The sequence below is a fragment of the Drosophila montana genome, unplaced genomic scaffold (assembly GCF_035044405.1).
Source record: "Drosophila montana isolate Dmon_TW-CO22-7 unplaced genomic scaffold, ASM3504440v1 contig_2106_1, whole genome shotgun sequence".
NCBI classification, from domain to species: Eukaryota; Metazoa; Arthropoda; class Insecta; order Diptera; family Drosophilidae; genus Drosophila; species Drosophila montana.
Window position 1 is genome coordinate 177209 of NW_026997017.1, and position 14943 is coordinate 192151.

Here is a 14943-nt window from a genome sequence, read left to right on the forward strand (position 1 = left end):
TTTGACTGCTGTCGCAGATAGAGCTACTGTTCTAGACAAGCTGCATTTGGCATCTATAGACGCATTATATATATGCATATCCATAAATAGTGGCGGTCAAAAAAGCGTGGTCAGCATGGAAAAATGCCCTTCTTTCCGCGCAAATGCATAGACAAATTGTACTAGTTTTGATTTGTGATCTTCCTTTTCAATGATTTGCCAATTAACGGTCGACTTTTCAAAGCCGGTTTTGATACTCAATGGTCGCAGACTAACTAACTTTTGCTCGCTTTCACTTTAAGTTCAGGTACATTTAAGTTCGCCATATTAGGCTATAACGATCTTGCCCTGTCTTCTGCAACCCAAATGTGGTTGTTCACTTTATTTTTGACCGCCACTGTATATATATATACATATATATGTATATTATATATCTGTCAGCGCCTTTCCTTACGCTCGATGCACTTAGATTGCGTATCGCAATGAATTAGCTTGCACATTCTGATTGGGGCTCCGTTTGGATTTGACAGTTTCCAAGGCTCTTGATTACGTATCATTGACGCAGGCTGTTTGTTGTGCAACGCTTTTGCGTCTTACCTGGCAAATATATATCGATAACACTTTTCTAGAGACTTGTCAATTTGTCCTTGGCGTTAACTGTGCCAGCCAATTACTGTTTTCATGTTTTCTGGCTTTCTTCGCACCGAATTTGGGCCAACTTCGTTACATAAATCGATTTTAACCTTTTATTAAGTGAATTTAAGTGAAATACTTTCAGGGGTTTTACTTTGGCCTTAACAATTTCAAGAGCGAATCAAAACTTAAATAATTTCACTAGCAAACGGATGTCGATGTCTTTGTGTAGAAAAATCAGCTAAGGTTGAACCAGCAAGCGTAAGGTTGCCGTTTCAAATCTTGCTGTCATTTTTAATTTCAATACTTTTCGTTATAATAAAATAATAATAACATTTAAAAAGAACAAGTAATACTCTGGTTGACAAGGGAAAAGATAAGTGAAAAGTGAAGCACGAATATGCTGAGTTTTAGTTGAAAATAACATTAAAAATTGGAATATTTTTCCATAGAAGATTCTGCTATTCCACCGATCTATCCTATAGAAATTCAACAAGAGGTTCTAGTCGGGAGCTGCCGACTAGGAAATACCCTGAACCGTCTGCTTCCAACAGGCGATAAATATAAAATGAAAGATACCTGATATATATATATATATACTATTCTAGAAGCTAGATGTCAAGTTTGCTAACTCTAGCTCATATTATTTGCCAAAATTGCTCAAAAAACCGGATTTCGATATCGACTTTTATCGATTACTTGGGAACGGGGCTCTGCGCGGGGACTAGCAGGACCTCTAGCTAAAATTTCAAGTCTCTAGCTCTGATAGGTTCTGAGATCCTTTCTTTCTTACATACGGACAGACGGACGGACAGACAGACGGACAGACAGACGGACATGGCTAGATCGACTCGGCTGTTGATGCTGATCAAGAATGTATATACTTTATGGGGTCTGCCTGTTACATACATTTGCACAAATACATTATACCCTGTTTACCCATTTTTAATGGGTTTAGGGTATAAAAAAAAAAACGAGTCCATGAGAAATTTTTGCGGAACATTGGACGCAATCTCATGACAATATTCAGGCAGATGTATTTGTTTTTATTTGTTTTGTATTATATATGTTCAAGGAATTGTCAGCAGCTGAATGGAAAAGCCAGAGAGTTTTGCTTTATTTATTTTGAGGCAGAGTGTGGCGTGCGGCGTGTGGCGTGTGGCATGCAACAAGGCTCTGGCTAAAACTTTTGCCCACTGCCGACTCAATTAGTGCACCATAAATAAACTAAATAAACCACCTGGCCAGGCTGGCTGACTTTTGTTCATCTTGTTGTTGATGCTGCTGCTGCAAGCTGAAATATGAGCCATTGTTTTAGGCATCGCCATTGTACTTGCTCTAGCCGTGGCTCTTCTCGTCCTTGTTATACCCTGAACCCATTAAAAATGGGTAAAAAGGGTGTAATGTATTTGTGGAAATGTATGTAATAGGCAGAAGGAAGCATCTCCGACCCCATAAACTATATATATTCTTGATCAGCATCAATAGCCGAGTCGATCAAGCCATGTCCGTCTGTCCGTCAGTCCGTCCGTCTGTCCGTATGTATGAACGCAAGGATCTCAGAACCTATAAGAGCTAGAGTCCTGAACTTTTAGCTGTAGGTCCTCCTAGTCCCCGCGCAGCTCGAGTTTGTTTCCGATAGTCGATAACTTGTCCCGTTTCCAAATAATCGATAAAAATCGATATCGAAATCCTGTTTTCTGAGCAATTTCGGCAAATAATATGAGCTAGAGTCACCAAACTTGACATGTAGCTTCTAGAATAGTATATATATATATCAGGTATCTTTCATTTTATATTTATCGCCTGTTGGAAGAAGACGGTTCAGGGTATCCCCTAGTCGGGAGCTCCCGACTAGAACCTCTTACTTGTTGCTGTTGTTGTTGTTTTTGCTGCGGCGAGAAGCTTCAAAGTGACTGTAAAACAATTAAAGAGCATCCAGCGTTGCAGGCATCGAGCAAAAAAATGGCTGCATTCTGTGAATTTCATTCACAATCCACTTTGCCTGAAATGCCTTTTCGTGTTCAACGCCACGTAACGTAGCCGCTCGCATACGTAGCGTTATTAACGCAAAAGTTTGTCAGTTAAAACTTTTGCTTAAAAATTGTATTTCGTTGATTTACAAAAAAAGTTGGTTTTCTGCATTCAGGCGTGCTTAAAAAGTTTAAATTGATTAAAATATAATAAAAATTATCGAGCAGTTTTTTCTGCCAGATGACGTAATAACGTAAAGACTCGCAGCGTTGTACAACACTAGTCTCTCAAGCAGAAGTCAATTTGTCGCTCCTTCAAATTGTTGTACCAACAAATGAATTCAGCTTTTCCATAAAGCATATATTATATATATAAAAAGTGTATATATATATAAGTATATAAGTATATTTATTCGCGATCAGGACGATCTGTTCTTCTCGGATCTAATAAGAGCTAGACACGGCTATCGTATAGCATGTCCTTAGAATATCTCAGGAAATTTCACTTTAAGGATGCCCTCCCCTCATTTCCATGGAATACCGCTGGTCCTTGGTATTTAGGAACTGTAATCAATATCGATTACGATTAAGCTACATAAGCTAAGAATCAGGGAGAAAAAAAAAGAGAAGTTCCTCTCTTATGGTTCGCTTCATGCAGCGCATTTTTAGACATCCTTGAGTCCAGATTTTGGTTTGCAGTTGATTACATAAAATTTAATGAAATAGTTTGATTTCTAATTTATAATTGTCCGTTGTTCTGAAAATATTCGAAGTCGTACATCATTTCTTAAACAGGATGCGGGCTATATGATTAAATTTGATATTCGATATAATTTAAAAAAATATAAGTATTTCGAGTATTACACATTAGGTTGAGCAGCCAAAGTTGGGGCAACAAAAAAGAAGAGCTTCGACCAAGTATCTTAATATTTAAATAATGCCTTTCTATGCGATTCTCATGACCACTATCTGCAACGCTCCTCAATTTAGAGACTGTAAACCTCGGTTATATGTAAATATGGAGTACTAAACAGAGTTGCGATTCAGCTAAACAGTTAATCATAACAAAATATCTGCATGGCGACAGTTGAAAGTCATCTGAATTCATTATAAAATGTTTATAATGTAGAACATCTTTTCTTATGGTTGCCTAGCAGGTCGCATTACACCCCGGCGGGCTTTTGACATAACTTTTTAATTAAATGCATGACACGCGGCAAACTGAAAACGAGATTTCAATAACTTAGTCCGTGCTCTGTTTAAGTAAATAGCGGAAAATACTAACGAGCTGCAGTTGAATATAAACCCAAATTAAAGCTGATTAGTAAAAGAAACAAAGAGAGAGAGAGAGAGACAGAGAGAGAGAGAGAGAGAGAGTTAGGGGGAGCCATAAAGAGTTAGAGCCGAAATGGAATTGTTTAAGAATATTATCCAAGTGTTGACAACATATTAAAACAACAGCAATCCGAGGAAATGAGAGCAAGCTAAAAGCACTTTTAATAATTATAAGTTGAACCAGAGCGAACAGCTGTATAACTGCGGCACGCTGAAGACTGAATGCCCTAGAATACCCTAGAATACCCTAGAATACCCTTGAGTACCCTAGAATACCCTAGAATACCCTTGAGTACCCTTGAGTACCCTAAAATACCCTTGAGTACCCTAGAATACCCTAAAATACCCTAGAATACCCTTGAGTACCCTTGAGTACCCTAGCATATATGTAGCACACATATATATATGCATGTTCTTCTTCCAGGTTGAGATAGCTTAAAGAGCACAAAAGATTTCTTAAAAAGAACTTTATTTTCGACTCATTCCTCTGACAGTTATACAATATGGTGATTCGATCCGACTGCAGCAGAAGTGTATGCAACAAATAGTTGCAACTTAAAAAAAAGTTTACCGGACGTGTGCTTATAAGCTTACACATTAGATTAAGAAGCCAAAGCAAAGGCAACAAAAAACTTGTAAAAAGTCAGAATTAAAAAAAAAAAAAAACACTCAAATAGTTCACAAAGCTGATTAATTTCTGAAACGCCAGACATATCCTTGATGGTTGGCAATGGGAAAAGTGCTTGTCAAGAAAAGACTTAGCTCAATATAGGAGATATCTGATAAAAAGCATAAAAGTCACAATGTTTTAAATAAAATAAAAAAAGTACAAAAAAACTGTCCTTTTATGAAGAATAGCAGACGTAACATTGACATTTTTTTCTTACAAGCCGTTTTTTGCACGTTTTTTTTTAATATTTGATTTCTAATTATGAGTTGGTTGTGCGTCAGTTGGGGGGGTGGGGGGGGGGGGGGGGAGTGTGGTAAGGGAGGTGTGCGTGTGCGAGTGTGTGTGTGTGTGTTGAATTTATACTACATGCAGGCGAAGCTTACTCCGAATGAAAAGCACAGCGCACAGTGCGTTAAAAGCTTTCGGAGCTGGTTAACAGAGCGCTGTTAACGCTTAACAGAGAGACAAGCAAACAACAGCTAGCGAACAGAGCTTAAGGAAGCAACAGTCGAGGCGCTGTGTGTCGGCTGCTGCTGCCTCTGCTGCTGCCTCTGCTGCTGCTGCCTCTGCTGCTGCTGCCTCTGCTGCTGCTGCTGCTGCCTCTGCTGCTGCTGCTGCCTCTGCTGCTGCTATTGCCGCTGCTGCTGGCAAACAATTTAAAATAACGTGTCCTGCTAGCAAACGACTTCAGTTCCTGTCAAGCCTTTGTCGGTTACGTTTGCCAAGCAGCAACGAACCGAAGCTAGCCAACTGTGGAAGCCAGTAAATTCAACCGCCAAACAGTCAAAGCCAAATATCTAACTCCAAGCCAAAAGCCAAAAGCCAATCCAAGCAGTCGCTATCGCATTCCAGAACAGAATCCAGCAAGCAGCGCCCCAGAGCTAGCAATCCAATCAGACTAAGTACGCCAATTAATTGGAACTCGGAGCAATTGGAACTCAAGCATAGTGAAAGTCAACTCTAAAAGGTCTTGCACATTTTTTTTTAACAGTGAGTGAGAACAACTAATAACCTTTTTTTTTTATGTTCGAGTGTTTGCAGTGTGATTGAAAAACCTTTTAAAAAATATATGTATATATATGTATATTATGTGGCGGCAGCGCGATAAGAGTTGTGAGTTTGTGAGTGTGCGAGTGTGCGAGTGTGTGTGTTTGTAAGAAGAACGATAATAACAATAACAATAACGGCAGCAGCAAGAAGAAGAACAGTTATAAGAGCGCAAGCGACAATCATAACAATCACAAAGGTGATTGGCGCTTGGCTCTGTGCGAGTGTGCGAGTGTGCGAGTGTGCGAGTGTGTGTGTGTATATTGGTGTGTGTAGAGGTACTTCTGCTGTTGTTGTGGCTGACCGGCTCAGGTAACAGCAGTGGCCGCTATTATAAAGCCATTTTTTATGCTTACCTTGGCGTTTCTCGCTGCGTTTCCATTAAATGCAAACATTTGCAGCTTTTGCCCTTTGCCTCATATATTTATACATTTGTTCCCTTCGTTTTGCGTTTTCTTCTTTATATTCTGCTTTCGGTTAATTTTGGTGCCTTTACATATTTGATGAGCGTGTGTGTGTGTGTGTGTGTGGGTGGGTCACTTCCACTCCCACTCCCACTCCCGCGCCCTTTATCTTTTATCTGCCTGTGAAGGACAGTCCAGGTTCGTGTCGCTGCTGGCAAGCGTCTAACAGAGCAGCTGACCCGCTGCCAGCCACGCCGGCGGCGGCACCGCACCGCACCGCAGCGCAGCGGCACAATTGATAGCTAGCCCGAGCTGCTGGTACGTTATCTTTTCGTTATCCCATGCCGCATTCGGTTGCTGAAACATTCATATGCAAATTGTGGTCAAAACTGACGCTTAGCATATGCGCTATTTGCCAATCCGTCGACCGTCAAGCAGCTGCTTGACCGTGCGCGTTCCATGGTCAGTTTTTATTTATGTATTTGCTTCTCGGTCCGCTGGGGCGCCAAAAGTGTAGCATACTTATCGGCGCTGGCCGCTTTCAATTGGCTTCAATTGTTGACAGATTTGACAGCGTACGCTTTTCTAATCTAATCGCTGCTGTTCGCACTTGTCACGCTCATCCGTCCATTCATTTGCCGTTCACACTTTATTCACACAGTCAGCGAATGGTTTTTAGGCTTTCTGTCCCAGTTGCTCATTTCATTTGTATCCTTTTCAATTAAATTGCCATCACTTTGCTGCCGCTGCCGTCAGTCGACCACTTGTTGGTCCTTGGCTTAATGCCGTTTGCCGTTGCCACATTTGAGCGCATGTCAAATTGTTGCGCTTCTCTTTTGTTGGTTTTTGTTTTTTTTTTGTTTTTTCGTTTCCATTGCCATTTCCATTCCAATTGCCATGTCCATTCGCATTCGTTGCTTGCGCCCACCGCAATGTTGGTTGCTGTGGCTCGACCGCAGCTTCTTGGTTTCTTTGCCATTTGGCATGCACTTGTTGGCATTTAACACCAGCTGCTATATTGTGGCACAAATCACAAAATTTCCCAACAATTTGTAACAAAAATATAACTGAGTCTCGAAGTTGAGCGTTTTATGAATTTATGCAACAAGCCTGTTAAGTGCAACATGCGAAATATTTTGCAAGGTGCATTAAAATTGTTACTGACTTGCAGTTTTTCTATATAAATTAATAACAGCTACCAGTGTTGTACAGTGCTGCGCACAAAATTCGACAACTTTTGCTGAGCCTGAGCATAGAGATATCATTCAAGACTCGCATTTGAATAGTTCTGTTCCAGCTAATAAGCCCAGCTCGACTTTACCATAGTTAAGCTTTAAGCGAGCAAAATGCAATAAGGAACTGCTGGCAAATCGATTAAATGATCTAAAACGATTTATTGCTCACTCTAAAAGGTTGTAATAGTAAGAATTTAAGCAGCTTCCAGTGTTAGAAAGTAGATAAAAGTTTTTCTTTAGTTCCTGCTCACTCGAACAGGTTGTAGTTCCTTTAAATGAAAGTGTCTGAAAGCTTAAGCGTGCCTAAACCCATCTGAAAGCTAGACTTGACACTATTTCGTTCTCGCTCTAGCCAGCTATAAAAGTGAAAGAGCTTTAAGTGTTAGAAAGTAGATGAACGGTTTTTCTATTTCTCGCTCACTTGAACAGGATGTTGTTCTTATGAAGAAAATTCTCTGATAGCTCAAGCGAACATAAGCACAGCTGAAAGCTCGACTTAAATCGAACTGGTTTGATAAAACTCAAAGAGCTTTTGAGTGTTAGAAAGTAGATAAAAATGGAGAAATCGATTTCCCTTTAAAGTTCGTGCTTTAAATCCAGCTAAAAGCTCGTCTTGGCGTTATTAAACTCAAATAGCTTCCAATGTTGGGAAGTACATTTATGAGAGCTTTGTGCCAGCTGAAACTATCTCGGCCTGCTGATTAATATGGTCTCCAAAGCGTGCCCAGTCTAATTAGTTGTAAAATGCATAAAGTTCTTTTAAGTTTCAGTTTGAGCTTATGTCGTTTAATTGTGATTTTGCAACTGAAAACTTATTGTTGTTGCCGTGGCAACAGAGCAACTTTCCGATTCTGTTTGAATTACAAAATAAAGCAAAATTTGTTTGTGTTTTCTCGTTGTTTTTTCATTTGTTTTTATATTTTTTTTCTTTGTTTTTGGCTTATACTTATAATTGGCAGCTTAATAAGTAAAGCAGAAACGACAAGCTGGAAAAACCTGAAAACAATGCTAAGTAGATTTCCAAGGTATCCCCAATTAGTTTTCATTATGTTTTCTGTTCATTTGTGCGCCTGGGTTCCACTAATATTGGGACCGGAACGTGGCCGGGGCAAGGACAACGGCAAGGGCAAGGGCAAGGGCAAGGGCAAGGGCAACGGCAAGGGCAAGGGCAAGGGCTTTATTAAATAGCAATTACAGCACACTCACGTCTCACGACTCACGACTCACGACTCACACTGCCTCACACTGCCACACCCACTTTAATGAGCTAACGCAAAGTTTGCTTCGTGCAGCAGCGTGCGGCATCGAACCCAAAGCGACTGTTGAGCCCAGAATCAGATACCAAATTCATTAACCAAAGCAAGAGAATGTCCGAGCTACAGGAGACAAACAGCGGCAGCCAGAGCCAGAGCCAGAGTCAGAGCCAGAGCCAGAGTCGATCGACGCAATCGGAGTCGCCGGCACCGCCAGTGACCGAGGAGCAGGATGCGCCCAGCTGCAGCAACAGCAACACCAGCGCTGGCATTGTTGATGGCGATCCCGATGCCATTCGCCGGGGTCACGATTCGGATCTGGAGCATGACAGGGAGCGGGAGCCGCATACCGAGAGGTGAGTCCACATTCACACAACTTATGCATATTTCTATTTCTATATAACTATAATAATATATATACATATTATGTATCTGCATATACAATACATACTCTTAGCTGTCTTTCCCTGCGTGTTGCTGTTCCTCTGTTAAATATCCATTAGCTAATTGGGCCATCTGCCCAAAGGGCCCGAATGAGAAACTTTCTCACAATGTACATACAATATATATATATATGGGCACATTAAACTAACATATGCCCACCAATGTATGTCTGTATGTGTGTCTGTATGTGTGCGCCTTACACCTGCAAGTACATAATGCCCAAATAAAGTTACACAGAATAGCTTGACACAACAACTAAGACTTTCATGTGACTAATATTCATTATTTAATTGCCCTTCATAAAAGAACACAATAAACTACTTTTATCTGACAAAAAGTATTAAAATTTTCAACTTAAACAAGATACTGATTAAAAAAAAAACCTTTTTAATAATAACAAAATAATATTTATATTTATATATATATACGTTTTAAAAATGTTGTGCACCTTTCTCTGTACATCTGCATATACATCTAAACATTTAAAATTAAATTTTGTTTTCAATAATACTCGGGCACTACGAGTCAAGGCTAACAGAAAGAAAACAATTTCAAATATGGCAACGCCTTGTCGTTCAGGTGGCAACGTTTCAGTGAATTCGGTTACATGTTGTGCGATGCACAGCAAGGTGGCAATACTGCCATAACTACTTGTATATTTACCAGCCAGATTAACTGGCAGATAAACTTAAAATTTTGAAAAAAAATGACCATGTTCGGCACGCCGCAAATTAAATACCCTGGTCGATATAAGGCTGAAAAGTACTTTAGTTCCGACCGGTTCTGGCTTTGGGAATCACGAATATATAAGTATGATACGGCCGATATACTGGGAAAGGTATTTCGAGAAACAGATCGGTTTCGCACACATAAAGCTAGATGATAGATGATAGAAGTCCGATATTGACAAGATTTTGCTATCTTGAAGAACAAAAAATCATTTTCAAGCAAGAGCTTCAGTATCACAAGAATCAACGCTCTGGCAGCTTTATGATATAGCAATTCGATCTGGCCGATTTCAATATCAGATAGAAGAGCATATGCAAAGTTGTCTGTCAATGGCCTTTTTTTTTGGCTGAGGTGCTAATTAGAGATAATGATAGAGCCAACTACATCGACTCGGCTGTTGATGCTGATCAAGAATATATATATATATATATATATATACTTTGTGGGTCACACAATCCGTGATAAAGTTAAAATACCCTCGGGAAGTTGATGGAAATTGTGTTGAAGTGCTTGTGTTAAGCCCTACAGAAAAATGTGACCCCCGCCGCACACACACACTTCAGGCAGGTGAAGTGCAAAAGCTTTGCCCAGACTATTACACTTATGGTTGACAGCATTAAGGACGATGGGGCTTATTTGGTTTACAAGCAATATTATCCTGCACTTAATGGGCATCCCTTGCTACTTGCTCAACATTTCAAATTGCACTCGAAACTTGAGCCCCGAATGAAATTCGCCCGCACTTTGAATGTGGCATTTGATTTTCGGAATTCAATGCTGGCTAGGAATTAACAAAAAACAAGTAAGAGGTTCTAGTCGGGAGCTCCCGACTAGGGGATACCCTGAACCGTCTTCTTCCGAGAGGCTATAGGTATAAAATGATAAATACTTGAAATATATATACTATTCTAGAAGCTACATGTCAATTTTGGTGACTCTAGCTCATATTATTTGCCGAAATTGCTCAAAAAACAGGATTTCGATATCGATTATTATCGATTACTTGGAAACGGGGCAAGTTATCGAATATCGAAAACAAACTCGATCTGCGCGGGTACTAGGAGGACCTACAGCTAAAAGTTCAAGACTCTAGCTCTTAAAGGTTGTGAGATCCTTGCGGACGGACGGACGGACATGGCTAGATCGACTCGGCTATTGATGCTGATCAAGAATATATATAGTTTATGGGGTCGGAGATGCTTCCTTCAGCCCGTTTCATACATTTGCACAAATACATTATACCCCTTTTTACCCATTTTTAATGGGTTCAGTATACCCTATACAAAAAGGAACAAAGAAAAAGGAAATTCCCATGCCAGCCAATTCAACCTTGGGCAAATTTGTTGCATATTTCTCCATTTGTTTGCCAACTTGAAACTTTTGGGGCTTGCCCCCAAAGCTCAAGTATTGTGCCGCACACGAATGAGCCCCGCAAATAAAGCTTCAGCTCAATGCAATAACTAAAATTTTTCACAAATTTTCAATATTCAACAAATCAGCAACAAAATTTAATATCCAGTTTCTGCAGAAATCTGTTCAAAGAGGCAGCTTTGTGCGACACATAGCTTGCTTAGACACACACACACACACACACACACACACACACATACTCACACATACTCACACATACGCACACACACAAACACAGTCGCATACCTGTCGATAAACCTTTGCCTTTACGCATTTTAGCGCAGACACATTTTCCACAAAGCGAACCAGCTTATATTGCACTCGAGTTGGGCGTGGCTCGTTCCTATGGCAGCTATATGATATGCTATACCTATGTAAATAAGATTTTGCATTCATTTGGGCAGTATATAGTAAAACTAATAAATACCGAATTTGGTCGAGATAACGTGAAAAACAAAAACTGAGAGACTAGTTCGCATGGAAACGAGCACGGCCATATCGACTCGGCTGTTGATACTGATCATGAATATATAAGTATATATACTATATGGGGTCGGATACGTCTCCGTCTATGCGTTACACATTTCGCGACAAAAAAAAAGTTTGGCCAGTCGCCGGGGCAACATCGTACGCAGGGCTTAAGCCGTTTAAGGCAGCACCTTCTCGCACACACTGTTCCGCGAAAGGCGAAAGCGAGTTGCCTTGGCTTAACGCTGAAATCTTTGTAGCCCACACAGGTTAAAAGACTGTGTCGCAATTTGATAAACACCACACTTGGCCAGCTAATGAATTTTTCAAATTCGAATTGTTAGGGCAAATCGAGTGGCTTACGGTTTGAACCAGCGCCCTGCCTTTAGGTTATGTCTTAAATCAGGTTTACTGCATTCTGAATATAGATTTTGTCTTAGGCCTTGCTTAGCTGATGCCTTTTTCAAATGAGAACTGTCAGGGCAGATCCAAAAAGAAGTCCAGTGGCTTTCGGTTTGAACCAGCGCCCTGCCTTTGGATTAGGTCCTAAATCAGGTTTACCACATTCTGAATATAGATTTTGTCTTAGGCCTTGCTTAGCTGATGCCTTTTTCAAATGAGAACTGTCAGGGCAGATCCAAAAAGAAGTCCAGTGGCTTTCGGTTTGAACCAGCGCCCTGCCTTTGGATTAGGTCCTAAATCAGGTTTACCACATTCTGAATCTAGATTTTGTCTTAGGCCTTGCTTAGTTGATACCTTTTTCAAATGAGAACTGTCAGGGCAAATACAAAAAGAAGTCCAGTGGCTTTCGGTTTGAACCAGCGACCTGCCTTAAGGTTAGGTCTTAAATCAGGTTTACTGCATTCTGAATATAGATTTTGTCTTAGGCCTTGCTTAGCTGATGCCTTTTTCAAATACGAATTGTCAGGGCAAATACAAAAAGGAAGTGCAGTGGCTTTCGGTTTGAACCAGCGACCTGCCTTTGGGTTAGGTTCTTAAATCAGGTTCTGAATCTAGATATTGTCTTAGGCCTTGCTAATTTCAATTCAATTTTTAATTACCAATCAATTAAAAGACATGCACTATTTGACTTCGGCTTTGGCGGTTCGATTCATGATAAAAATGTAAGATAGTTCAAACCGGTTCGTTCTAAAACAAATACGCCGCCCTCTTTCAGTCGTAGTTGGACTGAACCAAAGACTCTCGTGAGATTTTATCCATTTGACTTGCGACAAGCAAACAAGCAAAACAGTTTGTCACCGTTTGTTTTGCCAATTTTGAAAGCCCAAGTACGCGGCTGCGAGCATGTCGTCTGCATTAAGGCCAAGGCTTTACCTGAGTGCAGCGGCGCCCGAGCAGGGACCAAGAAGTGCATTCTGGCTCAACGTTGGAGCCGACTAAGCCCTAACCCTGCCGGATGTATATATACATATATATATATATATATATATGTATGCACATAGCTAGATATTCATCTTATTGAAGCCTGCATCCTGCTCCTGCAGTTGGAAAAAAATGAACTGGTCGAGCTCAACTGATTTAAATCTATGTTATCTGGCAATTGAAAAGATTTCACAAGGTTTTGGTTAATGTCATCAGCTTTAGATACAAATTGTGGTTCAAAAAGTACCCAAAAAGCGTCGCAAAAGTGACTTCTAAAGTAAATTGTTGCCCTTCTGTTTTGAAATTGCGTATCCGTTTGCGTTTATATGAGAATTTGAACTTGAAGTCGAAGTAAAAGTCGCCAGACACGGTTTTCCATAGACTCATTCATTTCTTTATAATCCAAACTCTTCATACACTTTGATCCAGCAAAGGAACTTAAAAGCGTTCGAATTGTGCACAAAAAAGTTTCATGCAGTCGCTTTTCACTGATTTTCCACGCGTGCAGATGGAATTTGTATTGCCAGCGGCAATTTTTGACATTAATTTTTTTTATGCATCTGCCACAAAGGAAAAAATCGATGTAAATGTGTTTTTTTTTTGCCTGTCCATACGAAATTAATTGTTTTTACCAATTATGTGGAATGCAACACGACTGGCAGGCAGATTAATTAAACAGCATCGTGTCATATAAGCTGTTGAATTTCAATTTCTTCACCTTTAAGCAAATCAATATGTTAGTCCGTGCTACGGTTTCCACCCGAGCTGTAGCCAAAATTTGTAGCTGCCGTATTCCCCATTAGGCCGTAATCAGTGCAGGTAACTTATATATGTCTGTGCACGCATGAGGCGTATTTTATTTCAAGATTCGAGCACGGCTCGGTGCGCGGACTGCCTTGCGGCTGGGCCTGCGTTATGCTAAAGAAGCTAATAACTAATCCATTCTGATAGCCAGCACAGGGCAGAGGATGGGCAGAGGGAGAGGGAGAGAAAGAGGGAGAGGGAGAGGGATGTCGGTCGACAGGGCGGCAGCTCGTTGGGCAGTCAAAGCACGTACGGTTGTTGTGGGCCGATGGGCCACGCCCAGCTAATGATGTGGTTAATGTTTTGGATTTTCTCATCATTTTGCTGAACCAAATAAATATATGCGAACTAAAAAGCTGTTGCCAGCAACATGTTAATTATGCTGTCAAATCTTGGAGTAACATCGACATATTTGGTATATGCTGATATTGTTGGTCCTTGCCTGCTGGGCTGCTCCCATTGGCAGCTGTTTGTATTGCGAAATTGATGTGGCAAAAGTCAACAATGGACAATTTGACATATGACCAGCCGAATGCCCCGACCAAGGCTGCCGCCTTTTGCCAGCCAACTTGTCATTGTTAAGCCATTTGTTAGCCTGCTCGGCACTCGGGCCAAAGTGCAGCGACAGCCTCCACATGCATCAATCTCAAGCTTTGAGTTTGTTAGCTTGAGATGGTATCGAATTAAACTGCAATTTTCATTATAAGCAAATTCAGTTAGGCGACCTGTTAACAATTGAGCATTAAAAGCCCTTGCCGACATGTGGCCAAGATGGTTTTCATGCAAAGGCTTTGGCTCTATCTAATTGGTGGCATTCGTGTAATGAAGTGTGCAATTGTTGAGGTCGATAAGTTTTCCATCGAGTCCGCCCAGAGAGAGCTATATGATATAGTAGCTCGATGTTGATATGATTTTGGCCTATAGCTATAAAGCTAGCCGTTCGATCTGACCAATTCTCATATAAAACGGACGCATGCGACATTTTCTGGCAATAGAGCATTTACCTACTATATAATTGATCAGCAATAACAGCTCAGTCGATAGAGTTAAGCTCAAGACTTTCTCATTTCTCAATTATCGATAACAATATCGATTCTCAATTGTGAATGGCCTTGAGCACGAACGGCATTGATTCTTAGGTTTTTGATTTCTAGCCCAAAACCCCAAAAGCACGAT

General features: G+C 40.6%; 1 protein-coding gene across 2 annotated transcripts in view; it reads left to right on the forward strand.

Moving 5' to 3' along the window:
- The first annotated feature begins 5303 nt into the window (after positions 1-5303).
- The window catches only part of LOC135426950 (uncharacterized), a 68415-nt gene continuing 58775 nt past the window's right edge, over positions 5304-14943 (forward strand). The window contains exons 1-2 of one of the 2 annotated variants that reach the window (XM_064680305.1): positions 5304-5557; positions 8572-8885. In XM_064680305.1, the coding sequence (XP_064536375.1) occupies positions 8644-8885 (242 nt within the window). In that variant the 5' untranslated portion in view covers positions 5304-5557; positions 8572-8643. Of the gene's footprint in view, positions 5558-8568; positions 8886-14943 lie in introns of those variants that run through there. The other variant, XM_064680304.1, reaches the window with a different exon arrangement.